The following is a 26,241-nucleotide window of genomic DNA, read 5'->3' as shown; positions in this document are numbered from 1 at the left end:
AGCACTCACAGGAGCACTGCTGCCTTCTCAAACAGCTGACTGGCGGTTGGACCCCCACAATCAAATACTGATGACCTATCCAGAGGATAGCTCATCAGTATTAAAATCTCCGAAAACCCTTTAAAGCCTTATTCACGCGTCAGTGATTGTGAGCCAAATTCGGGATTGGAGCCTCCACAGACTTAAGGTATGAGGCTGGGTTCAGACCTGAGCGTTTTACAGCGCGTTCCTACGCGATGTAAAACGTTCAACAGGCAAGAACCAATGATTCCCTATGGGAATGGTTCTCACCTGAGCGTTTTACAGCGCGTACGATCGCGCTGTAAAACCCCCGACGCCCCAAGAAGTACAGGAGCTTCTTTGGGGCGTCTTGTCGCGCGTTCCCGTACATAGACTTCCGGGAACGCGCGACAATGGGCGTTCGCATACTACTGGAGCCGCGTATGTGAGACGCCGGAGAATCGCGCATACACAGCGCTCAGGTCAGGACGCTCAGGTCTGAACCCAGCCTAAGGGAAAGATCTGCACTTGGTATTTGCTCAAAATCACTGATCAAACACTGAAGGTCCCTTTACATGGGACGATATTGCAGCAGATTGTCCAGAAGGAAGGCATTAGGAGGACAATCCATAATAATAATAATAATAATATTATTTTTCAAATCCTGTTGGAGATGAGCGGCACTTTGTGTTGGCAGCTGATTACCACAGCGTTCCCCTTGTAGTCGCTTTCTGCTCATCCTTCATTCTTAGGGCTCTTTCACACGAGCGAGCGCAATGCGTGATTCGAACGCGTTGCTCCCGCACTGAATACGGACCCACTCATTTCAATGGGTCTGTGCACATGAGCGTTGTTTTTCACGCATCACTTGTGCGTTGCGTGAAATTTCGCAGTATGTTCTATATTCTATGATTTTTCACGCAGCCCTGGTCCTAAAGAAGTGAATGGGGCTTCAGTGAAGAAGGCGCATCAAAATGCATTGCACCTGCGCGATAAAAACTGAACGCGATCGCAGACAAAACTGACTGAACTTGCTTGCAAAATCGCACATTTTTAACTGAACGCATCCGGAGCCCATCCGTCACGCTCGTGTGAAAGAGGCCTTAGTTGCCGTCTTTGGTCTTAAAAAGTTGGACGTTACCTCTACAGAAGAAGGTGCATTTCTAAGGCCTCTTTTTCACATGAGTGAGTTTACCATCCAGAGGCAATGCGTGTAGAGGACGCTGAGCATCCGGACTGAATCCCGACACGTTAGTTTCAACGAGTGTCGACATTTATTTATTTTTTCCCCTCCGCATCATCTCTGCATCCAGGGAAAATCCCAGCGTGTTGTATATTGGGCATTTTGTACACAGCCCTAGCTCCATAGAAGTGAATGGGGCTTGAGTAAAAAATCTGGATGCAATGCGTTTTTCACAGTTGCTAAAAGAAGTAGATTGTTGGAAAAAACGCACACAGTTGCAGAAAAGATAACTGATAAAAATAAATATTTATTTATGATATTTTTATTTATTTTTTTGTCCTGACACAATCCGTATAGCTCGTGTGAAAGAGGCCCAATTGTCTTCAGCGCCCTTCCCTTGTAACAACGTGTTCCCTTCTGTGCGGCTGTAAAGCCAGCAGCCCGAGCGGCACAGTCCTGGGCAGCAGGAACGTTACACATCAGACGGCACAAACACGGGCAGATTGCTGAACGCTGCATTGTACTGCGTGTTCCCAGAGTGCTCTCAGCACCCACAGAGATCCTGCTGATGCCAGCCGCTCTCCCACCGCCAGCTCTGGGAGGTCTTTATGTGGTGGTCTTATGCTTCTATTTCTGCCATTTAGCTCCCATATGTGGATCTTTTTAATTTCTACTTCCTTCCCCTTTTGCCTCTGCACATGGATGTTTATAGTAGGACCGAGCGCAGACAGGACGTTGGATGCGTCAGCAGAATCCACACTAGAGCCGTCTGCGTGCAGTTTCTGCTCTGAAATTGTGGCTTGGAAACAAGCGGAGTGCCCCCTCTTACTATCTTTTCCCTCTTAGCTGATCACATATTCATATTGAATAGAGAGAAAAAAAATTCAGCAGTTCCTCCTTCTAGGCGTTATCTCTATACCCCCTCCCTCTAGTAGCCAGAGCAGAAACCTGCCAAGTAAAAGTAAAACAACCTCCCCCCCCCCCCCCTCTCTCTCCTGATTGCCTACCCAAACCCCTCCACCCCTGACAGTAGTGCTGGCTCCCTAGTGCGCCAAACCCCCTCCGCTGACAGTAGATCTGGCTCCCTAGTGCCTCCCACCGACACTAGTGCTGCCTCCCTAGTGCCTATACATCCCCCGACAGTAGAGCTGGCTCCCTAGTTCATACACGTCGTCGCCCAACCTACAGTAGTTCTGGCTTCCTAGTGCTGCCTCCCTAGTGCCGATGCATCCCACCGACACTAGTGCTGCCTCCCTGGTGCCTAGCGCCCCATCCCCTGACAGTAGTGCTGGCTCCCTAGTGCTGAAACCCCTCACAGCTAGTGCCGATGCATTGCGGACTGCTAAATGTAGTCCACAATAGGGGCACGGAGTACTTATGGTCGTCTGAATGAGCTATAAATTCAAAAAATCTGGGATCTTAACCCCTTGTGTTCTCTGCAGGATTTGTAGGATAAAACTTCAGGGCATAGGAACCCCAAATGGTGCAAAAGTTAAGTGCTGGAGAAAAGACATTGGGGGAGATTTATCAAAATTGGAGTAAAGTAAATTTTACTTAGTTGCCCATAGCAACCAAGCCAGGTTTCATTTTCACCAGTTTTGATAAATCTCCTCAGAAGCGTTTTTGCTGATCCGTGGCAGATCCAGCAAAAACGCTGGTGTAAAAGTAGCCTGTTCTAACAGGGTGCTGGCAGCTTGTGGTTTTTTTTTTGTTTTTGTTTTTTTACACAATACAGATAAAGGGAGGTTTTCTTAGTTCGATCAAGTCCATTTGACTTTTTAGTTCTATGGAGGAGATAAGCGGCTCTCGGACCTCAGTGGTGCTGCTTATCGCAACAGGTTAGGACAAAAAAAAAAACATCCTATCTGTTCCTTCCTTGCAGTTATCATCTGATTAGTAAAATTAAAAAATATTAACATGAGTTAAAAGCCGGATTCATTGATTACTCTTACATGGAGGACAGTGTATCCAAGTAACTGGTCTTAATTAGATTTTCAAGGTCTTGCTGATCTATAGACCATCTGTCAGACCATGTAGGGTTGAAAGGTAAATCAATTTTTTGTTTCCTGGAAATCCCTATATTTAACTTCCTGTTAAGATTAAGAGACTATTTGATGCAGGTACACGGCACTGAGCTAATTTTAATTGCTTCATACTCCTCATTAGAGAACACGGTAACGTACTGCTTTCATATAGCTTCTTGTATCGGCATGCCTGTGTAACCTAGTACGCCATGAGCCTGGAGCTGTGATCCCCATGGTCAGCTCTTAGGACTTTTGAAGGGCTTGTAGAAGATCAAGAGAAATGGTGCCACTCTTGTTTGCAGCCTGCGACTAGTATTGCAGCCCCATTCAACTGGGCGTTTCCAGTTTTTCACTTTCTAATAAACTATGAGGGAGAGCTCCTCCGCTGCCAGACTATGCGCCCAATACACAATAGAAAACGGATCGGTCCCCCATTGACTTTCAGTGGTGTTCATGACGAATCCGTCTTGGCTGTATAAGACCTAATACAACCGGATCTGTTCATGACTGATGCAGGCGGTTGTAATATTGTTACGGAAGCATTTTTGCAAATCCATGACTGATCCGCAAAAAAAACGCTAGTGTGAAAGTAGCCGTGTTTTCATTCCTCATCTGTTTCCAAGATACTTTTGTTACAATTGTATCCACAAGTCTTTAGTTTTCCTGATAGTTTGTTAGGGTACTTTCACACTTGCGTTGTTTGATTCCAGCAGGCAGTTCCTTTGCCTGAACTGACTGCCCGATCAGGCAAACTGTATGCAAACTCATGTAATTTTTTTTCTGACTGATTAGGCATTTTTCAGACTTATCAGGATCCTTATCAGTCTTAAATATTCCTGATCAGTCAGAAAAATGCATTGAAATACCAGATCCGTTTTTCCGGTGTCATCCGGCAAAATGGATCCGGTATTTATTTTTTTCACATTTTTAAAGGTCTGCGCATGCGCAGACCGGAATGCCGAATCTGGCATTCAGGCAAGTGTTCAGTTTTTTTTGGATGGTGCGGTATTATCTCCGTCCTGAAAAGTCAAAAAGACTGAACTGAAGACATCCTGACCGGAATGCTCTCCATTCAGAATGCCTGGGGATAAAACTGATCAGTTCTTTTGCGGTATTGAGCCCCTAGGACGGAACTTGGCGCCGGAAAAGAAAAATGCAAGTGTGAAAGTAGCCCCTAACACGAGGATTCTCTAAAGTGGATACAATTGTATCAGACCCAGAGAAGTAATAGTTCTGTACAGCTTCTTAGTCTCTGAACAAGAAAGTTCCTATTCACTGTCAGCAAGCAGGGATATTGAACATGGTAAGGGATTGAAACGCAAAGTGTACTGGAAAGCAGGGGATCTTTTCATTTCACAGTGAGAGCATTGGTTGACCCCTTAAAAAGGGATATACCATTATTGTCAAAGTTGTGGGTCCCATCTTTCTAAAATCCAATGTCCAGAATGGGGTTCCTGGAGTAAAGGGGGGAGCAGCTGAGCGTGCAAGGCCACCCTCCGCTCACTGCTATGGGAGTACTGAAAATAGCTGAGCCAGTGCTTGGCTATTTCCGCAAGTCCCATAGCGGTGAATGGAGAGGTTGCCACGCATGCGCTGTGTTCTTTGGGTGCCCTGTTCTGGAGATGGGTGTGGGGCCCGCAACTTTCTGACTTTGCTGGCTTATCCTAGCGATATCGATGTCCCATATGGGAATACCCCTTTAAGTTCCACACCTCTTTTTCACAATTGTTTCTTTCATCAGTCCCTGTCCCCTTCAGATACTTCGGTGCAAAAGAGAAGATTCTGGGAAGATGTTCATATTCTCAAACTATTGACACCCCCCCCCCCCCCCCTGCTTTTTACAAATTTGATCAGTGATGTAAAATATCTCCACCTGAAAAATAAAACTCACCAATTTCTGTGAAATTTTATGCCTGGGTTATCTGTAGGTCTGTTGTTCAGTTATTGTAACGGGCTCTAAATTCCATAAAGGGGTTATTTCCTGATTGATGTAAAGAATGGTAATCTGACATCATACAGTTGTCATGGCAATCTCTAATAAAGCTAGAACCAGCCCTGTACCTCACATGGATCCAGGGATCCTCCCATTCATTGCTCCAACTTCTTTGCTACATTTTCTTCCAGCTGGAAGCTCAGGGGGGGTGTCCTTTCAGCTGCAGCTCTCCCCACATCGCAGCTCGGGGGGTGTCCTTTCTTCTGCAGCTGTCTCTGTTTCTCGGACTCTGTCTCTCGCTCGTTTCAGACCAGCATCTTCACTACAGGAAAAGAACTGCTCCTGTGACACACCCTGATGGCATTATAACAATTCATAATGCTGTTTGCCCCTGCCCGACCTTCTCTGTACTAAATTGTACTGACATGATGCCATAAGTGCAGGGACGCACAGCATTATAAATCGTTTTAATGCCAGGAGGTTGTGTCACAGGAGCCCTGGAAATGGCTCTGACACAGGGAGTGAACACACTTGTCTGAAACTAGCCTAACTGTCCAGCTTCTAACGGTAGATCCGGCTGGTGGAAGTTGAGGGATGGAACTGAGCATGTGCGACCACATCAGCAATGTTACTGAGGCGGACAGAAAAATGGATACAAAAAAAAAGAGCAGGTGGTGCTATACAGGGATTATATTGAATAACTCCGTGGCTACACAAAATTTTTACTTGCATAAAGTGACAAAATTATTCAGCTCCAGATGCTGCTTTGAAAAACGTACAATAATTTTCGGGGGGTGACCCCATTCTAGAAAAACCATTTTCTTAATTGTGGCAAAAAGAACGGAACAGCTGCCCCCTGATAACAGTATTATCCTTGTCCGTAATGCAGACAATAATAGGTCATGTTCTATCTTTGAACCGAGAAACTGAAGACATACGGAGGGCCTTTTTGTGTGTGTTTGTATTAATTTTTTTATTTTTTGGTTACGTGTTGAAGGTAATGAAGGTGAGTTGTGCTTAGTCAGAATAATTACACGGATGTAACTGCGTCCACGTGGCCTCTGTCTGTTCCTAATCCTGGGAATCCCTGTGTTCGGGGCTGTTTATCTCGTCCGCAGCAGGATGTTTCCCGGGTCTGTCATCCGATACGGAGAACTGAGACTTGCGGCCATTAATACGAAGCTATTGCCAATTATTGAAGCCTATATCCAATCTTACAGTGGTCTGCAGATGCGAGGGGCAGTTCTGCTTCTCCTTGTATCGATCAGGAGGATGGCTTCTGCTGTCCGGGCCTCCTCCTCTTCACCAGAACGGCTCTACCATGTGCTGAAATATGTATAACCCTGGCTGCTTCTAGGAAGCGAGCTGACCGTCTGACGGCATCCTGGGTCTGAGGTTCGCTTATTTCATTGCTACAAGTCAAAAAAAAATGAGGGGGAGGGGGGAGGGATAGGCTCCTGGTGCAGAGGGGAGGGGGGGGAGGGGGGAGGGATAGGCTCCTGGTGCAGAGGGGAGGGGGGGGGGATAGGCTCCTGGTGCAGAGGGGAGGGGGGGGGAGGGGGGAGGGATAGGCTCCTGGTGCAGAGGGGAGGGGGGGGGAGGGAGGGAGGGATAGGCTCCTGGTGCAGAGGGGAGGGGGGGGGAGGGAGGGAGGGATAGGCTCCTGGTGCAGAGGGGAGGGGGGGGGGGAGGGAGGGAGGGAGGGATAGGCTCCTGGTGCAGAGGGGAGGGGGGGGGGAGGGAGGGAGGGATAGGCTCCTGGTGCAGAGGGGAGGGGGGGGGGAGGGAGGGATAGGCTCCTGGTGCAGAGGGGAGGGGGGGGGAGGGAGGGATAGGCTCCTGGTGCAGAGGGGAGGGGGGGGGAGGGAGGGATAGGCTCCTGGTGCAGAGGGGAGGGGGGGGGGGGAAGGGAGGGATAGGCTCCTGGTGCAGAGGGGAAGGGAGGGATAGGCTCCTGGTGCAGAGGGGAGGGAGGGATAGGCTCCTGCTGCAGAGGGGAGGGGGAGGGAGGGATAGGCTCCTGCTGCAGAGGGGAGGGGGGGAGGGATAGGCTCCTGGTGCAGAGGGGAGGGGGGGGGAGGGAGGGATAGGCTCCTGGTGCAGAGGGGAGGGGGGGGAGGGAGGGATAGGCTCCTGGTGCAGAGGGGAGGGGAGGGAGGGATAGGCTCCTGCTGGGGAGGGGGGGGGGGGAGGGATAGGCTCCTGCTGCAGAGGGGAGGGGGGGGGGAGGGATAGGCTCCTGCTGCAGAGGGGAGGGGGGGGGGAGGGATAGGCTCCTGCTGCAGAGGGGAGGGGGGGGGGAGGGATAGGCTCCTGCTGCAGAGGGGAGGGGGGGGGGAGGGATAGGCTCCTGCTGCAGAGGGGAGGGGAGGGGGGGGGGAGGGATAGGCTCCTGCTGCAGAGGGGAGGGGAGGGGGGGGGAGGGATAGGCTCCTGCTGCAGAGGGCAGGGGGGGGGGAGGGATAGGCTCCTGCTGCAGAGGGCAGGGGGGGGGGGGGGGAAGGGAAGGGAAGGGATAGGCTCCTGCTGCAGCCAGTTGTCTCATAGCCAGAATCTGGACAGTGAGGAGGAACAGGAGGGGTCCAACGACACAAGATATTTTTCAGTTTTAATAGTAATAGGGGAAAAAACAGGATTAAAGAAGAGACAAAAAGTAATGGGATCTTTCTTGTGCGTTTTCTATGCCATTTCCTCCCAACCAAAAGCTTCTCTGTCTGAACAGCCACGTACCACAGCCCAGACAGCAGGCAGATGTATGCATCGTGGCTGGGTCTGTATCAGGTAGACGACCTGTCAAATTATTTAGAGAGCTTTATTGCGTCCTTGCTGAACTCCGAAGCAGATCTTGTAGTGACTACTGTGTGTTTCCTAGTTTGGAGAAGCATCGGGGGCCGTACTAGACAGCGGCTGGGAGCAGGGGGTTTGCACAACAGACGGGTGCACTGCTTGCTGCACAGTGCAACTTCCTGCTCATCCAGATCCCTACAGTATTAACCGTATTTTTTGCAGCTAGGGTTTTAGAGGAGGACAATAAGAAAGAAATATTTTTCATTGGACCTTAGCTAACAGCCTCAATCAAATTTCCAATGTTAATAAGACCCCAATCAGACCTTATGAGCCCCCATTGCCTCTCATATTGGCCCTCATTGCCTCATATCCTCATATTAATCCTCAGTATCCCCCATTGCCTCTCATATTGGCCCCCAGCATCCCCATTGCCTCATATCAGCCCTCTGTAGCCCCCATTGCCTGTCATGTTTAATAAAATAAATGCACCACTTACCTCTCCTGCTCCTGGACGCGGTCGCTCCTCACCGCCTGCACTCTGTTTTCCTCCTGCTGTTGGCTGTGCTGTGAACCGGCAGCCCTGCGCAGCTGACAGCCGATGACTAGGAAGCGGTGAGTACAGAGCCTTCACCGCTTCCCGGTCCTCTGGTACTAATGAGCGCTTCCATAATGGAAGCGCTCATTAGTATTTGCCCCATAAGACGCAGGGGAATTTTTTTTTTGGGGGGGGGGGGGGATGCGTCTTATGAGGTGAAAAATACAGTAATCTCTGAGAAGGGCCTGGTTAGGAAGTCGCCTGCGCAATCTTTTGCTGCTTCCCTTTGGCGGTGGACATATCTTCCCTGCACGTGGTTACTGTATCTTAGTTACTTGTGTAAGGGATACATTTACATTTTGTTAGTGTGTACTGGTATATAAAGAGTATTTTCACCTGTAAACATTGTGTTATACATAGTGCAAAAAACAGAAAAAGAACTGGTTGGCACATCCACATGCTTTGATCTCATAACTGCTACTCGGCGCATGTGTACCGCCTGCTATGCTACATGCTAACTGAGGCATTAGTGTACATTTTGATCAAAAGACATAAGCCCACTCACCACGCCAAGGTTGCCTCTATAAGTAGGACCTACTCTAAATTTGGTGCGGCGACCACTGACACCGCAGCGCCAACCCAGCAGCCAAACCTAGCACTGGGCATGTGGATGTGCGATCCAGTTCTTGTTCTTTTTTCATTTATTTTTTTTTGCACATGGTGTTATACATAGGTATTATGTCTAAAGTGTGATACTTTGCAAATACCTTACTTCTCATGTACCTTTCTCCAGTTACAGACTGTATGCTTCAGAGCTGCACTCCCTATTCTGCCTGTGGAGTCATTGTGTACATACATTACATTACTTATCCTGTACTGATCCTGAGTTTCATCCTGTATTATACTCCAGAGCTGCACTCACTATTCTGCTGGTGGAGTCACTGTGTACATACATTACTTATCCTATATTATACTCCAGAGCTGCACTCACTATTCTGCTGGTGGAGTCACTGTGTACATACATTACTTATCCTATATTATACTCCAGAGCCGCTATCACTATTCTGCTGGTGGAGTATCTGTGTACATATATTACCTATCCTGTAAATATAGCATAATACAGTATGTAATGTACAACATAATATATTATGATATATACAGGATAGGTAATGTATGTACCGTTACTCCACCAGCAGAATAGTGATTGCGGCTCTGGAGTATAATATAGGATAAGTAATGTATGTACACAGTGACTGCACCAGCAGAATAGTGAGTGCAGCTCTGGAGTATAACACAGGATGTAACTCAGGATCAGTACAGGATAAGTAATGTAATGTATGTACACAGTGACTGCACCAGCAGAATAGTGAGTGCAGCTCTGGAGTATAATACAGGATGTAACTCGGGATCAGTACAGGATAAGTAATGTATGTACACAGTGACTGCACCAGCAGAATAGTGAGTGCAGCTCTGGAGTATAATACAGGATGTAACTCAGGATCAGTACAGGATAAGTAATGTATGTACACAGTGACTCCATCAGCAGAATAGTGAGTGCAGCTCTGGAGTATAATACAGGATGTAACTCAGGATCAGTACAGGATAAGTAATGTATGTACACAGTGACTCCATCAGCAGAATAGTGAGTGCAGCTCTGGAGTATAATACCGGATGTAACTCAGGATCAGTACAGGATAAGTAATGTAGTGTATGTACACAGTGACTGCACCAGCAGAATAGTGAATAAAGCTCTGGAGTATAATACAGGATGTAACTTGGGATCAGTACAGGATAAATTTTAGGTTGTGATGTTTCATAGTAATATGGATTTATTTCCTGTTCAGACTTTGTAAAAGCAAATGATGACATCACCCATTATCTGTAACCTATACTTAAGAGCAGATACAATATTAAATATTTCTGGAAATATATATAATTTTTTTATTATTATTATTTGATGGTAACCTTACCCCTTGTCATCTGTCTCCTTGTTCTGGTGAAGAACCTTTCCCTGGTGTCACATATGAATGTATTATCAGCGTTCAGCCTTTCTGTTCTCCTACTCCGTAATAGGGGCAGGAAAAAACGGAATGGACGGATTCGGCACATAACGGAGCCTACGGACCCCATAGACCCCCATAGACTATAATTCGGTCCGTTAGGTTTACGCTCAGAAGATGATTTTGGAACGGAGACAAAAGTAGTAGATGCAGGATTTTTTTATCTCCGCTTCAAAAATCTTCCTCTGGGCGGAAATCTAACGGACCCCATTATAGTCTATGGGGTCCGTAGGCTCCGTTCAGCTCAGTTATGTGCTGAATCCGTCCTTTCTGTTTTTCCTGCCCATATAACGGAGTAGAAGAACGGAAAGGCTGAACGCTGATGTGAACTTAGCCTAAGTGACAAGATGGCATATCCACAAGAGCTGCTGTCGCAGGTGGCCTTGCCCTTTTGTTGCAGCAGCCGGAGCATAGCCTGGCTGTAGGATGATTACCTGGATGTAGTTCCTGACTCGTTAATGACTATTTATTTGAGCTGCCCATAAGCATTAGATTAGAATCTGCAGATTGTGTAGTTGTGCAGATCAGCGCTCCCTTGTCCAGGCTACTGAGCAGGATCACGTGGCCACCGCTCCATAATGCAGATCGTCTGCCCTCTAGAGGGCACAGCCGGAACTTCTGCCTCAGTACATCAAGCCTATAATTTCTGAGATTTAAGATGTGTTCAGTCACTGTATAGTGAAAGTCCTGAGATAACCTTAGTTTTCTGCTGCATAATGTATGGGTTCCGTCCTAGACGTATTACAGCATTATTTTATGTGCTCTTCAGTGACCTGTTTCCGAGCAGGAGCCTCATGATATACACAATTTATCTTTAGTAGACAAGGTATCTGCTTTTATAAAATTTATATAAAGGTGCAGCAGAAGATGCTACAGCTCCGCGTGAACCTATATTTCTCTGTTTATGACATCTTCAAGTCCACATTCAAAAGAAAAATCTCTGGTTTTATGGTGCTAAGGCCCAATATTGTATAACTAGAGAAAGTCGAGAAGATTTTAAGTTTTCCACCTTTACCCTGCAGGCAGTTCAGGCCCCCGCTTGCAGGAAAATTTTGTTTGCTCATAGAAAGTTCTGTTCTCGTATTTTCAGATATAAAATGTATTTGTCATGTGTTTTTTTTTGTTTTTGTCTCTCACAGAAGTAGCAAAAACCTGTCAGGAGCGAGAGAATCTGGGCATGCTGGTGTGGTCACCTAACCAGAATCTATCAGAGGCTAAATGTGAGTGTCCCACCCTGTATAACATGGTCCGTAGCTTTTATTGAGGAACAGGGCTGCATTGCAGGTTGGGTCATGTATTCATGCTTGTGGGCCCGTCTTTAGATATTCAGTGTTCAAAATTATTATTCTCTTTCTGTGGATTTTTTTGTTAAATAACCCTCAATAGTTCATGTCTACGAGTCTTATTTTCTCACCTTTTTACAGCAGATAAATGTCTGTGCTGCATTCTGTACTCTGCCACTAGATGGCAGTCATGAGCTGCGCATGAATCCCATTGCACGCTATGGTCGTAGGTGTCAGGCTGCAGGGTTCAGTCCCAAATCACACATTACTATAACATTGGGCTCTACACACAGTTTACCTTTTGATTTGTTGGGGAAATGATGGAACAATCTTTGCTGTAACATCTTTTCTGTAACAGTTACATCTTTGCTGTAACAGTTTCTGATGTTTACAATCCCCTCCACCTTCTTTGGACAGCGTGGCATTGGGTCCTTATATTGAATTTTATAAATCATGCCACACTCTTAAAGGGGTTGTCTCACTTCAGCAAATAGCATTTATCATGTAGATAAAGTTAATACAAGGCACTTACTAATGTATTGTGACTGTCCATATTGCTTCCTTTGCTGGCTGGATTCATTTTTCCATCACGTTATACACTGCTCGTATCCATGGTTGTGACCACCCTGTAATCCAGCATCGGTGGTCGTGCTTGCACACTATAGGCAAAAACACCAGCCTGTGTGCACGTCCATGGTCCTGACCACCAGAGAGGGCGGCACTTTGGACTTATTCAGATAGTCGTCCTATGATCTCGCCTCATCCATTAATCTAACCTCTGTCTGTTTTTCAGTGGATGAATATATTTCTGTGGCAAAAGAGAAACACGGCTATAACATGGAGCAGGTAATGAGTTGTTTCTACCGTTTGTAGTGTCAGGCCGGGTTTAAACGTGACAAAAAATCTGCTGTGGTTTTTGGCGCCTTCCTGCAGCAGAAATCGCATGTGTGTTACATGCGGTGTTGGCAGCGGAAAAGCCAGCAGATTTCACTCTCTCCATTATAAAGGGTGAAATCTGCTTTATAAATTGACTGGGTGCAGATTTCAATTCTACGATGCAACACCTTTTCTGCTGCATTTTATTATAATTTTTTTTTTAGTTTTTTTTTATGCAACGTGTGAATGAGAATTCAGAAATTCGAATCCACTTTGCTGGTACTGTACAACACTGCGGATCTGCTGCATGAAGATCCTCAATGGCAAATTTGCAGCTGATCAGTCACTGGTTCAAAGTGGGATAGAAAAAAGATAAGCCTATATCCATCCTTCACCGCTCCCGTTCTGGCACCGGGTTCCTCTGGTCTTTGCTTCCTGATCCAATCTCGACACGTCGGAAATGCCTGGGGATGTCCGTTCTGCCAATCACTGGCTGCCGTGGCAACCAGCCTCGTCCAGTGATTGCCAAAGCGTGCCTCTCGTGAGGTAGAGACTAGCGGCGACTTGGCAAGCTTCACAACTGGAGCGGTGGGGGCTGGTGAGCGAATGGCCTGTTACAGGGCCCCTTTCCTTTCCTACACTATTACAGCTGCTGTGCAGGGAAACATCACTGCTCTGTCTTCATGTAGCAGGACTAGTGAAATCCCTGGCATCGTGTAGCCAGTGCATGCAGAATTTGCCACCAGCACCTAACTTGTTGGCTTGTCTTTTTTATTACTTTCTATGATATTCCCCAAATTGTAGCTTTCTGATTTTTGCAAAAATGCATCTCCTTCCATGCCTTGGCCACGTGTGGCTAAGAGTCGTAGTCCTGCAAAAGAGTTGGGGATGCAACAGGTATAGGATAATTTATCAGAGCGGCCCATAAAGTGTGCAGAGCTTTGCTTGTCCCTTCTTCCAATGTGCTAATGCTCCAGGCTGAGGTACTCGCGGTTGTTATATTAAAGGAACCTGGGTCTTATTATTGTCACATAATTTATTTGAAAGCAGATGACCTCCCATGTTAAGCTCTTTGGCACATTGTAAAATGCTAGATTACTGGACGGACCAGAAGCGCACACGTCTGTGTGCAAACATTGGCCGCTTGCTTCTGACATGTTGTTCACGTCCCTGCCGTGACTTACACAATTACATGCTTCCGTCACAGGCTCTTGGAATGCTTTTCTGGCACAAACACAACATTGAGAAGTCATTGGCTGATTTACCTAACTTTACCCCATTTCCTGACGAATGGACGGTGGAGGATAAAGTTCTGTTCGAACAAGCGTTCAGCTTTCATGGAAAAACCTTTCACCGGATCCAGCAAATGGTAAGAACCATGCAGGGAAAATCTCTGCTGCAGCGAAGCTGTGGGTTACACTGGTACTACATAGGGGGACACGTTACACACCATTGCTTGCAGAACTACATTATACTAGGTGTCATCTGGAAAAGTTTCTGCACCTTCCCATGGCAGTAGCAGTAGTGTTACAGCCATATGACAAGCCCTTTCTGTGCAGTTGAAGGAATTGCCAACTTATAGATGGCCCAACTGTCAATGTGATAGTTGATTGGAGCCCTGTGCAGAGTTTTATAAAGGGGGTTATCAGGGATTGGTATTGATGGGTAGGTAATCAATATCAGATGGTTCGGGGTCCGAATCCTGCCCCCCCCCCCCGTTGACCAGCGGTCTGAAGAGGCTGCAGCGCTCTGTGAGGCTTCTTCCTAGGTCAGTAACGTCACCCTACATGGGTCAAACGGCCTAGATGCAGCCCAGAATGGTAGGTAGCTGCAATACCAAGCACAGCCACTACCCAGCTTATAGAGCACAGCACCGTACACTGTAAAGAGCACAGTGGCCTCTTCATACAGCAGATTGCTGGGGGGTGTCTTGATCGGACCTCCGCTGATCTGATATTGATGACCTATCCTGAGGATAGGCTATCAATATAATATTTCTGGACAACCCCTTTTAATGTATATGCTTGATCTCCCCTTGGATTGCGTAATGGGGTATCTTTGCGATGCTACCAAGGCTTATGCCATGTATTGCAGAAAGCACATTGAAGGACTCCCCTGGGCTGGCTGACTACATACCCTGTTAAGGCATACGTTTGAATACCCAAACAATTAGTGTGCAGGCTAATTTACTTTAGTACATGGAATTACCCTTTGGGTTTTAATAAGAAAAAATAAAATTGACTGAAGCTATGCTAAATAAAAATTATAACCTCACTTGTTTATTAACTGCAAGTCCCAAAACCTAAAATAATACACAAACTTGGCATCAAGAAATAACCTGTACAATGCATTCTGCCATCATTTATGATGATCTGTGTATGCTGTAAAATAAATAATTTAAAACTGCAGCGGGATTGCTTCCCCCCCCCCTTCTCAGAATTTTTACCATTACGAAAACCTAGATTAATTTAAAAACACAGAATGCAATCGCACACTGCAACCAGCACTCTGCCTTGCCTTTATGCTGGATGTTGAATAAGGCATTGGTGTACATTTTGGCCAAAGCGTAATAAGCCACTCACCGCGTCAAGGTTGCCTTCATGAGTGGTCCCTAACACTAGTTCCTACCTTTTATGGGCCATGACAGCCACATCATGAAGGCAACCTTGACGCGGTGAGTGGCTTATTACGCTTTGGCCAAAATGTACACCAATGCCTTATTCAACATCCAGCATAAAGGCAAGGCAGAGTGCTGGTTGCAGTGTGCGATTGCATTCTGTGTTTTTACATTTATATTTCTATTTCGCCATAGCAATCTGCACCTGCTAGGGGTTGTGCGGGCTGAAATTTTCTAGATTAATTTAAGTTGTATGTTACTAGCCACATCCTCACAAGGCATCAGAACATGCACTTGCACCAACTTTATCCAGCTGGGCCGGCACAGACTAATTTTCTGACAAATCTTTGCTTAAAGGCGTTGTCCTATGAAAACTATTCTACAAGCACCTGGATCTGATTACTTCGTATTTGCTTGTCATTAAAATGTAGTATGGCCGCTGAGTTTGCCAATAAATTGTATCTGTATAGCGCCACCTGCTGTTTTAGTTCTGAAATTTTTCTGTCCAACTCGCTGAGAAGGCTGCACATTCTCACTTCGAACCTGCAACTGCCTCCTAAGCTGTTATAGGGAGAGGGCTGCCTCAGAAAGGACACACCCTCTGAGAAAGACATGCCTCCTAAACTGCCAGCTTGGAGCCATGAATGGGGGAGATCTGTGAGGTACAGGGCTAGTTCTAGCTTTGTTAGAAAGAGATCGTCATGTACTACATGATTTTAATTTTTTACATTAATCATGGGATAACCCTTTTAAGAGGGTGATCCCATGATTGATGTAAAATGATCAGACATCATATAGTACATGACCGTCTCTTTCTAACAAAGCTAGAACCAGCCCTGTAGCTCACATGGATCCAGAGATCTCCCCATTCATTGCTCCCATTGCCCCGCTAGATTCCCTTCGGGTTGGCAGCTCGCTCCCTATGACAGCTCAGGGGGGCGTGTCCATTCTGCTGCAGCTCGCTCCCTATGACAGCTCAGGGGGGGCGTGTCCATTCTGCTGCAGCTCGCTCCCTATGACAGCTCAGGGGGGGCGTGTCCATTCTGCTGCAGCTCGCTCCCTATGACAGCTCAGGGGGGGCGTGTCCATTCTGCTGCAGCTCTCTCCCTATGACAGCTCGGGGGGGGCGTGTCCATTCTGCTACAGCTCGCTCCCTATGACAGCTCAGGGGGGCGTGTCCATTCTGCTGCAGCTCTGTAACTGTCACAGCCTCTAACAGTAGATCTAGCTGGTGGCAGTTGAAGAATGGAACTGATCATGTGCGACCAGCCCAGCGACGTATCTGAGATGGACAGAGAAATGCAGAAAAAAATAAACAGCAGGTGGCGCTATACAGATAAACATCAGTTAATAATTCGGTGGCTATACAAATTTTTTCATCGCATTCAATTTCGGAGGCATTCAGATCCAGGCGCTGGTTTGAATGTAGAATATTCTTCATGGGACAACTTGTTTAATTCCTTGCAGCTTCCCGATAAATCCATCGGCAGCCTAGTGAAATTTTATTACTCCTGGAAGAAGACCAGGTCCAAGACCAGCGTGATGGATCGCCATGCGCGCAAGCAAAAACGTGAACGAGAAGGAAGGTAAAAGAAGGATTCTAATGTGATTTTCTGCTTTGTGTAAGGAGCGCCCGCTCCCCCGCCTCTCACCTCCTCGCCCGCACCTGCTCCAGATTTATCAATGTACTTTCTGTTCCCAGTTCTGTATTTTACAGTGAAAAGTGTCCTTTTGTTAATCACTCCAGGAATAAGCCGAAATGGTCCTCAATTCACTGGGGGAAAATATCCATAGCAACATTACTTTCAGTTAAGCGCCAGCATTATTTGGACGGCTGGTGGCTTTGTCAATTACATGTAGGAGTTTTGCGGAGTGCGTTTCGATGCCGGCTTAAGTCTACTGAATGCTCGTTCGGTCGACGACTGTGTCGCCCCATAGACAAGCATTTAATTCCCTCGAGAGGGGGGTAAAAATCTGTGGCGCTGGCAGCACTAATCTCCTGCAGGGGTAGGTAGGTCGTGCTGCCCCGTCCAGAGGAGACTGTAGCTCAGGAATCCTCCAGTGTTCATGTTGTGTGCGGCCAGATGTGGCCTCTGTTCAGACAGTGCAGATGTCTGCAGGAAAAATTCTGCCACGTACACATGGGCGAAAACAGAGAGAAGCACGGCTGTTGCATGAGAATGTAAACGCCGCTTAAGTGGCTGCTGGCCCTGCTTGAAGGGGTTTTCTGAGACTTAAATCTAGAGTATAGGTCATCAGTATCTGATCGGTGGGGTCTGACACCCAGGGCCCCGCTGATTGGCTGTTTTAGATGGCAGGGGTGCTAGTACGGGAGCCGAGGCCTTCTCTCAGCTCGCCAAGTGCAGAGCCTTACATTGTATAGCCACTGCTTGGTATCGCGCACAGCCCCATTCACTTCTATGAACGTGTCACTGGACTAGGGAAAGCTGGAAGTAGGCTGCGGTTCTACTGCGGGCGCCAGTGCCTCCTCAAACAGCTGGCTGTCAGACCGCCACTGATCAGATACCGATGACCTAAGTCTCAGAAAACCCCTTCTAAGATTTGTCTTTTTTAGTACACGGCCATACTTCTCCGTGGCTTGTGTCGGGAAGTGAACTTGGCTGAGCTGCAGTACCACAAACAGCCTGTGGACCTGTGTGTCGCTCCTTGTGCAAGAAAGCCGGCATGTTTTTCTAATCCTCTACAACCCCCTTTAAATTGTCTGACAGATCAGTTTTCCACTACATTGTAATGGCTGACAAGGAGCAAGCTGAAATAGATTCTGTTAATTTTTGCATGTATGTGTTTTGTATGTGTATTTTAAAAAATCTTTTTTAATTTTCTTAGTGGAGACGAGGTGGAAGAGAACAATGGCAACAACGCGATTGATATGGTGGTCGATCCGCAAAAAGAACCTAAAAAAGAGGCAAGTAATGCACGGGGGCTGCTCTAAAAACATATTCACAGAGGACCTGTCTGCATCTGTTATCAAATGCAGGCATTGGGGCATTGTTTCTCAGAACTCTGCGTTGTGCTGTTCTTCTTTTACTCCTCCTGGAAGTATATGTACGGTAACTATATTGTGTGTTACCAATCCCCTTGTCTGCAAGGTGTATCGCTGCACTGATTGGTCTGTGTATGGAAATGTCCCATTTATTAGAGGAATGGTTAAACCAACATTTCCAGGAAGAGTGAGATGAACACCACAATGCAGAGTTCTTGATAAGGAAGCTCCAGAATTATTTTATGGGGAAAGCCATTACAGGATTTTTTTATAGATGACCTATCCTCAGGATGGTCCTTTGACTCCCGGCATCCCCTCCAATCAGCTGTTGTAAAGTAGCTCCAGGACTGCACAGCTCCGTCTATTGTGTTGTGGATGGAGCTGGTTACTGCAGTGCTTGTGGAAAATCCCTTTAATCAGTGCAGGTTCAGTATGCCAAAGACTTGAAGGCAGCAGCGTGGTCCCTAATTTAGATGCAGCTTTCCTCTAAGATGATTTCTGCGGTAATTTTGCATCTATAAATGGAAGCACGAGTCCTTGCTTAGAATGAGGGAGATGAATGTGTTGTGTTTAATTGTCAGCAGGCTTTTGTGTGCTAATGGTGAACATTCATCTCTCGCTGCTCTCCGCATATTCTACATTCACCAGCTACAATCGAATTAGAGGATCAGTCGCTGATGAGGAAGCTCCTCATGCAACAGTTTTCCTTTGTGCTTTAATTCACCATATATTCTGCTAAAAGTTGTACTGTTTAGAGAACAGCATTGCCATAATTGAAAACACCATCCAGGGTCAAATATATGTCCAGTGTAGAGTGGTATCAGTTTTATTATCAGTGCTAATAAAAGTATCAGATTTAGTTTTCACATTACATAATCTGAGTTACATCCTGTATCATACTCCAGAGCTGCACTCACTATTCTGCTGGTGGAGTCTCTGTGTACATACATTACATTACTTATCCTGTACTGATCCTGAGTTACATCCTGTAATATACTCCAGAGCTGCACTCACTATTCTGCTGGTGCAGTCACTGTGTACATACATTACATATTCTGTACTGATCCTGAGTTACATCCTGTATTATACTCCAGAGCTGCACTCACTATTCTGCTGGTGCAGTCACTGTGTACATACATTACATATTCTGTACTGATCCTGAGTTACATCCTGTATTATACTCCAGAGCTGCACTCACTATTCTGCTGGTGGAGTCACTGTGTACATACATTACATTACTTATCCTGTACTGATCCTGAGTTACATCCTGTAATATACTCCAGAGCTGCACTCACTATTCTGCTGGTGCAGTCACTGTGTACATACATTACATATTCTGTACTGATCCTGAGTTACATCCTGTAATATACTCCAGAGCTGCACTCACTATTCTGCTCATAGCTGGCATAGATTTTAGTAATTCATTTATAATGATAAATGTTCCTCAATATTCCCCACTGTTTCAGAAACTGGTGAGGATCGTGTAAAAAAAAAAAAAAAAAAAAATGGCAGGTGCAACTAAATTTGGTCGTAATTGCATTAAAAAAAATTGCAATACCGTGTGTTGCAACTTTTTAATAATATATATATATATACCTGGCATAGGGAGAGGATAAATCTCCGAGTTTTTATGGGAAATGAAAGGTCTCTGGTAGGAATAAGGCCTCATGCACACGACAGTATTTATTTTTTCACGGCCCGCAAAAACGGGGTCCGTAGGTCCGTGATCCGTGACCGTTTTTTCGTCCGTGGGTCTTCCTTGATTTTGCGGAGCCAAACGGATCCGTCCTGAATTACAATGCAAGTCAATGGGGACGGATCCGTTTGACGTTCACACAATATGGTGCAATTGCAAACGGATCCGTCCCCATTGACTTTCAATGTAAAGTCAGGAGTCCCTTTACTTTCACACTTGCGTTCAGAGCGGATCCGTCTGCATTATATTGTTAAAAAATTTCTAAGTGTGAAAGTAGCCTCAGACGGATCCGTCCAGACTTTACATTGAAAGTCAATGGGGGACGGATCCGTTTGAAAATTGAGCCATAGTGTGTCATATTCAAACGGATCCGTCCCCATTGACTTACATTGTAAGTCTGGACGGATCCGCTTGCCTCCGCACGGCCCGGCGGACACCCGAACGCTGCCAGACTGATGCATTCTGAGCGGATCCGCGTCCACTCAGAATGCATTAGGGCTGGACGGATGCGTTCGGGGCCGCTTGTGAGCCCCTTCAAACGGAGCTCACAAGCGGACACCCGAACATTTTAACTTGAAGCGTCCCCATCACCATGGGAACGCCTCCATGTTAGAATATACTGTCGGATATGAGCTACATTGTGAAACTCAGATCCGACAGTATATTCTAACACAGAGGCGTTCCCATGGTGATGGGGACGCTTCAGGTTAGAATATACAAAAAAACTGTGTACATGACTGCCCCCCCCCCTGTTTTTAACTCATTGGTGGCCAGTGTGGTCGGCACCCCCCTCCCCCCCTGTAGTTAACTCATTGGTGGCCAGTGGGCCCCCCTCCCTCCCCTGTAGTTAACTCGTTGGTAGCCAGCCCCCCCCCCCCCTCCCTCCCCTGTAGTTAACTCGTTGGTGGCCAGTGGGCCCCCCCCCCCCCCTCCCTCCCCTGTAGTTAACTTGTTGGTGGCCAGTGGGCCCCCCCCTCCCTCCCCTGTAGTTAACTCGTTGGTGGCCAGTGGGCCCTCTCCCCTCCCTCCCCCTCCTAATTAAAATCTCCCCCCCTATCATTGGTGGCAGTGGAGCGTACCAATCGGAGTCCCAGTTTAAATCGCTGGGGCTCCGATCGGTAACCATGGCAACCAGGACGCTACTGCAGTCCCGGTTGCCATGGTTACTTAGCAATTTGTAGAAGCTTCATACTTACCTGCGAGCTGCGATGTCTGTGTCCGGCCGGGAGCTCCTCCTACTGGTAAGTGACAGGTCTGTGCGGTGCATTGCCTAATGATCTGTCCCTTACCAGTAGGAGGCGCTCCTGGCCGGACACAGATATCGCAGCTCGCAGGTAAGTATGATGCTTCTACAAATTGCGAAGTAACCATGGCAAACGGGACTGCAGTAGCGTCCCGGTTGCCATGGTTACCGATCGGAGCCCCAGCGATTTAAACTGGGACTCCGATTGGTACGCTCCACTGCCACCAATGATAGGGGGGGAGATTTTAACCACCTCCCGACCGCTGTACGCACATATGCGTCCGGGAGGTGGTTGCTTTACTCCTCCTGGACGCATATACGCGTCATCTCGCGAGACGCGAGATTTCCTGTGAACGCACAGGCGCGCGCGCTCACAGGAACGGAAGGTAAGCGAGTGGATCTCCAGCCTGCCAGCGGCGATCGTTCGCTGGCAGGCTGGAGATCCGAATTTTTTAACCCCTAACAGGTATATTAGACGCTGTTTTCATAACAGCGTCTAATATACCTCCTACCTGGTCCTCTGGTGGTCCCTTTTGTTAGGATCGACCACCAGAGGACTCAGGTAGGTCAGTACAGTCCCACCAAACACCACACTACACTACACCCCCCCCCCCCGTCACTTATTAACCCCTTATAAACCCCTGATCACCCCATATAAACTCCCTGATCACCCCCCTGTCATTGATCACCGCCCTGTCATTGATCACCCCCCTGTCAGGCTCCGTTCAGACGTCCGTATGATTTTTACGGATCCACGGATACATGGATCGGATCCGCAAAAAGCATACGGACGTCTGAATGGAGCCTTACAGGGGGGTGATCAATGACAGGCGGGTGATCACCCATATACACTCCCTGATCACCCCCTGTCATTGATCACCCCCCTGTCATTGATCACCCCCCCTGTAAGGCTCCATTCAGACGTCCGCATGATTTTTACGGATCCGATCCATGTATCCATGGATCCGTAAAAATCATGCGGACGTCTGAATGGAGCCTTACAGGGGGGGTGATCAGTGACAGGGGGGTGATCACCCTGATTACCCTGATCACCCCCTGTCATTGATAACCCCCCTGTAAGGCTCCATTCAGACGTCCGCATGCGTTCTGTGGATCCGATCCATGTATCCATGGATCCGTAAAAAATCATGCGGATGTCTGAATGGAGCCTTACAGGGGGGGTGATCAGTGACATGGGGGTGATCACCCTGATTACCCTGATCACCCCCTGTCATTGATAACCCCCCTGTAAGGCTCCATTCAGACGTCCGCATGCGTTCTGTGGATCCGATCCATGTATCCATGGATCCGTAAAAAATCATGCGGATGTCTGAATGGAGCCTTACAGGGGGGGTGATCAGTGACATGGGGGTGATCACCCTGATTACCCTGATCACCCCCTGTCATTGAAACCCCCCTGTAAGGCTCCATTCAGACGTCCGCATGCGTTCTGTGGATCCGATCCATGTATCCATGGATCCGTAAAAAATCATGCGGATGTCTGAATGGAGCCTTACAGGGGGGGTGATCAGTGACAGGGGGGTGATCACCCTGATTACCCTGATCACCCCCTGTCATTGATAACCCCCCTGTAAGGCTCCATTCAGACGTCCGCATGCGTTCTGTGGATCCGATCCATGTATCCATGGATCCGTAAAAAATCATGCGGATGTCTGAATGGAGCCTTACAGGGGGGGTGATCAGTGACATGGGGGTGATCACCCTGATTACCCTGATCACCCCCTGTCATTGATAACCCCCCTGTAAGGCTCCATTCAGACGTCCGCATGCGTTCTGTGGATCCGATCCATGTATCCATGGATCCGTAAAAAATCATGCGGATGTCTGAATGGAGCCTTACAGGGGGGGTGATCAGTGACAGGGGGGTGATCACCCTGATTACCCTGATCACCCCCTGTCATTGATAACCCCCCTGTAAGGCTCCATTCAGACGTCCGCATGCGTTCTGTGGATCCGATCCATGTATCCATGGATCCGTAAAAAATCATGCGGATGTCTGAATGGAGCCTTACAGGGGGGGTGATCAGTGACAGGGGGGTGATCACCCTGATTACCCTGATCACCCCCTGTCATTGATAACCCCCCTGTAAGGCTCCATTCAGACGTCCGCATGCGTTCTGTGGATCCGATCCATGTATCCATGGATCCGTAAAAAATCATGCGGATGTCTGAATGGAGCCTTACAGGGGGGGTGATCAGTGACAGGGGGGTGATCACCCTGATTACCCTGATCACCCCCTGTCATTGATAACCCCCCTGTAAGGCTCCATTCAGACGTCCGCATGCGTTCTGTGGATCCGATCCATGTATCCATGGATCCGTAAAAAATCATGCGGATGTCTGAATGGAGCCTTACAGGGGGGGTGATCAGTGACAGGGGGGTGATCACCCTGATTACCCTGATCACCCCCTGTCATTGATAACCCCCCTGTAAGGCTCCATTCAGACGTCCGCATGCGTTCTGTGGATCCGATCCATGTATCCATGGATCCGTAAAAAATCATGCGGATGTCTGAATGGAGCCTTACAGGGGGGGTGATCAGTGACAGGGGGGTGATCACCCTGATTACCCTGATCACCCCCTGTCATTGATAACCCCCCTGTAAGGCTCCATTCAGACGTCCGCATGCGTTCTGTGGATCCGATCCATGTATCCATGGATCCGTAAAAAATCATGCGGATGTCTGAATGGAGCCTTACAGGGGGGGTGATCAGTGACAGGGGGGTGATCACCCTGATTACCCTGATCACCCCCTGTCATTGATAACCCCCCTGTAAGGCTCCATTCAGACGTCCGCATGCGTTCTGTGGATCCGATCCATGGATCCGTAAAAAATCATGCGGATGTCTGAATGGAGCCTTACCAGGGGGGTGATCAATGACAGGGGGGTGATCAATGACAGGGGGGTGATCAGGGAGTCTATATGGGTGATCACCCCCCCTGTCATTGATCACCCCCCTGTCATTGATCACCCCCCCCCCCCTGGTAAGGCTCCATTCAGACATTTTTTTTGGCACAAGTTAGCGGAAATTTTTTGTTTGTTTTTGTTTTTGTTTTTTCTTACAAAGTCTCATATTCCACTAACTTGTGTCAAAAAATAAAATCTCACATGAACTCACCATACCCCTCACGGAATCCAAATGCGTAAACATTTTTAGACATTTATATTCCAGACTTCTTCTCACGCTTTAGGGCCCCTAAAAAGCCAGGGCAGTATAAATACCCCACATGTGACCCCATTTCGGAAAGAAGACACCCCAAGGTATTCCGTGAGGGGCATATTGAGTCCATGAAAGATTGAAATTTTTGTCCTAAGTTAGCGGAAAGTGAGACTTTGTGAGAAAAAAACAAAAAAAAATCAATATCCGCTAACTTATGCAAAAAAAATAAAATTCTAGGAACTCGCCATGCCCCTCATTGAATACCTTGGGGTGTCTTCTTTCCAAAGTGGGGTCACATGTGGGGTATTTATACTGCCCTGGCTTTTTAGGGGCCCGAAAGTGTGAGAAGAAGTCTGGGATCCAAATGTCTAAAAATGCCCTCCTAAAAGGAATTTGGGCCCCTTTGCGCATCTAGGCTGCAAAAAAGTGTCACACATGTGGTATCGCCGTACTCAGGAGAAGTTGGGGAATGTGTTTTGGGGTGTCATTTTACATATACCCATGCTGGGTGAGAAAAATATCTTGGTCAAATGCCAACTTTGTATAAAAAAATGGGAAAAGTTGTCTTTTGCCAAGATATTTCTCTCACCCAGCATGGGTATATGTAAAATGACCCCCCAAAACACATTGCCCAACTTCTCCTGAGTACGGCGATACCAGATGTGTGACACTTTTTTGCAGCCAAGGTGGGCAAAGGGGCACCTTTCGGATTTCGCAGGCCATTTTTTACACATTTTGATTGCAAGGTACTTCTTACACATTTGGGCCCCTAAATTGCCAGGGCAGTATAACTACGCCACAAGTGACCCCATTTTGGAAAGAAGACACCCCAAGGTATTCCGTGGGGGGCATGGCGAGTTCCTAGAATTTTTTTTTTTTTGTCACAATTTAGCGGAAAATTATGATTTTTCTTTTTTTTCTCTTTTTTCCTTACAAAGTCTCATATTCCACTAACTTGCGACAAAAAATAAAAAATTCTAGGAACTCGCCATGCCCCTCACGGAATACCTTGGGGTGTCTTCTTTCCAAAATGGGGTCACTTGTGGCGTAGTTATACTGCCCTGGCAATTTAGGGGCCCAAATGTGTGAGAAGTACTTTGCAATCAAAATGTGTAAAAAATGCCCTGCAAAATCCGAAAGGTGCACTTTGGAATATGTGCCCCTTTGCCCACCTTGGCAGCAAAAAAGTGTGACACATCTGGTATCGCCGTACTCAGGAGAAGTTGGGCAATGTGTTTTGGGGTGTCATTTTACATATACCCATGCTGGGTGAGAAAAATATCTTGGTCAAATGCCAACTTTGTATAAAAAAATGGGAAAAGTTGTCTTTTGCCAAGATATTTCTCTCACCCAGCATGGGTATATGTAAAATGACACCCCAAATCACATTCCCCAACTTCTCCTGAGTACGGCGATACCAGATGTGTGACACTTTTTTGATGCCAAGGTGGGCAAAGGGGCACATATTCCAAAGTGCACCTTTCGGATTTCACCGGTCATTTTTTACACATTTTGATTGCAAAGTTCTTCTCACACATATGGGCCCCTAAATTGCCAGGGCAGTATAACTACCCCACAAGTGACCCCATTTTGGAAAGAAGACACCCCAAGGTATTCCGTGAGGGGCATGGCGAGTTCCTAGAATTTTTTATTTTTTGTCGCAAGTTAGTGGAATATGAGACTTTGTAAGGAAAAAAGAGAAAAAAAAAAAATCATCATTTTCCGCTAACTTGTGACAAAAAATAAAAAATTCTAGGAACTCGCCGTGCCCCTCACGGAATACCTTGGGGTGTCTTCTTTCCAAAATGGGGTCACTT

General features: G+C 47.1%; 1 protein-coding gene across 1 annotated transcript in view; it reads left to right on the top strand.

Annotated features, from left to right (window-relative positions):
- Nucleotides 1–26,241, top strand: part of LOC122921770 (REST corepressor 1) — a 47,420-nt gene that overhangs the window by 14,075 nt on the left and 7,104 nt on the right. Inside the window, exons 3-7 of the mRNA XM_044271999.1 lie at nucleotides 11,662–11,742; nucleotides 12,599–12,651; nucleotides 13,889–14,050; nucleotides 16,766–16,884; nucleotides 18,146–18,224. Coding sequence (XP_044127934.1) covers nucleotides 11,662–11,742; nucleotides 12,599–12,651; nucleotides 13,889–14,050; nucleotides 16,766–16,884; nucleotides 18,146–18,224 — 494 coding nt within the window. The remainder of the gene's footprint in view (nucleotides 1–11,661; nucleotides 11,743–12,598; nucleotides 12,652–13,888; nucleotides 14,051–16,765; nucleotides 16,885–18,145; nucleotides 18,225–26,241) is intronic.

This window comes from Bufo gargarizans, chromosome 11 (assembly GCF_014858855.1).
Source record: "Bufo gargarizans isolate SCDJY-AF-19 chromosome 11, ASM1485885v1, whole genome shotgun sequence".
NCBI lineage: Eukaryota > Metazoa > Chordata > Amphibia > Anura > Bufonidae > Bufo > Bufo gargarizans.
The sequence above is the reverse complement of the archived record's forward strand: the minus strand, read 5'-3'. Positions and strand labels throughout refer to the sequence as shown.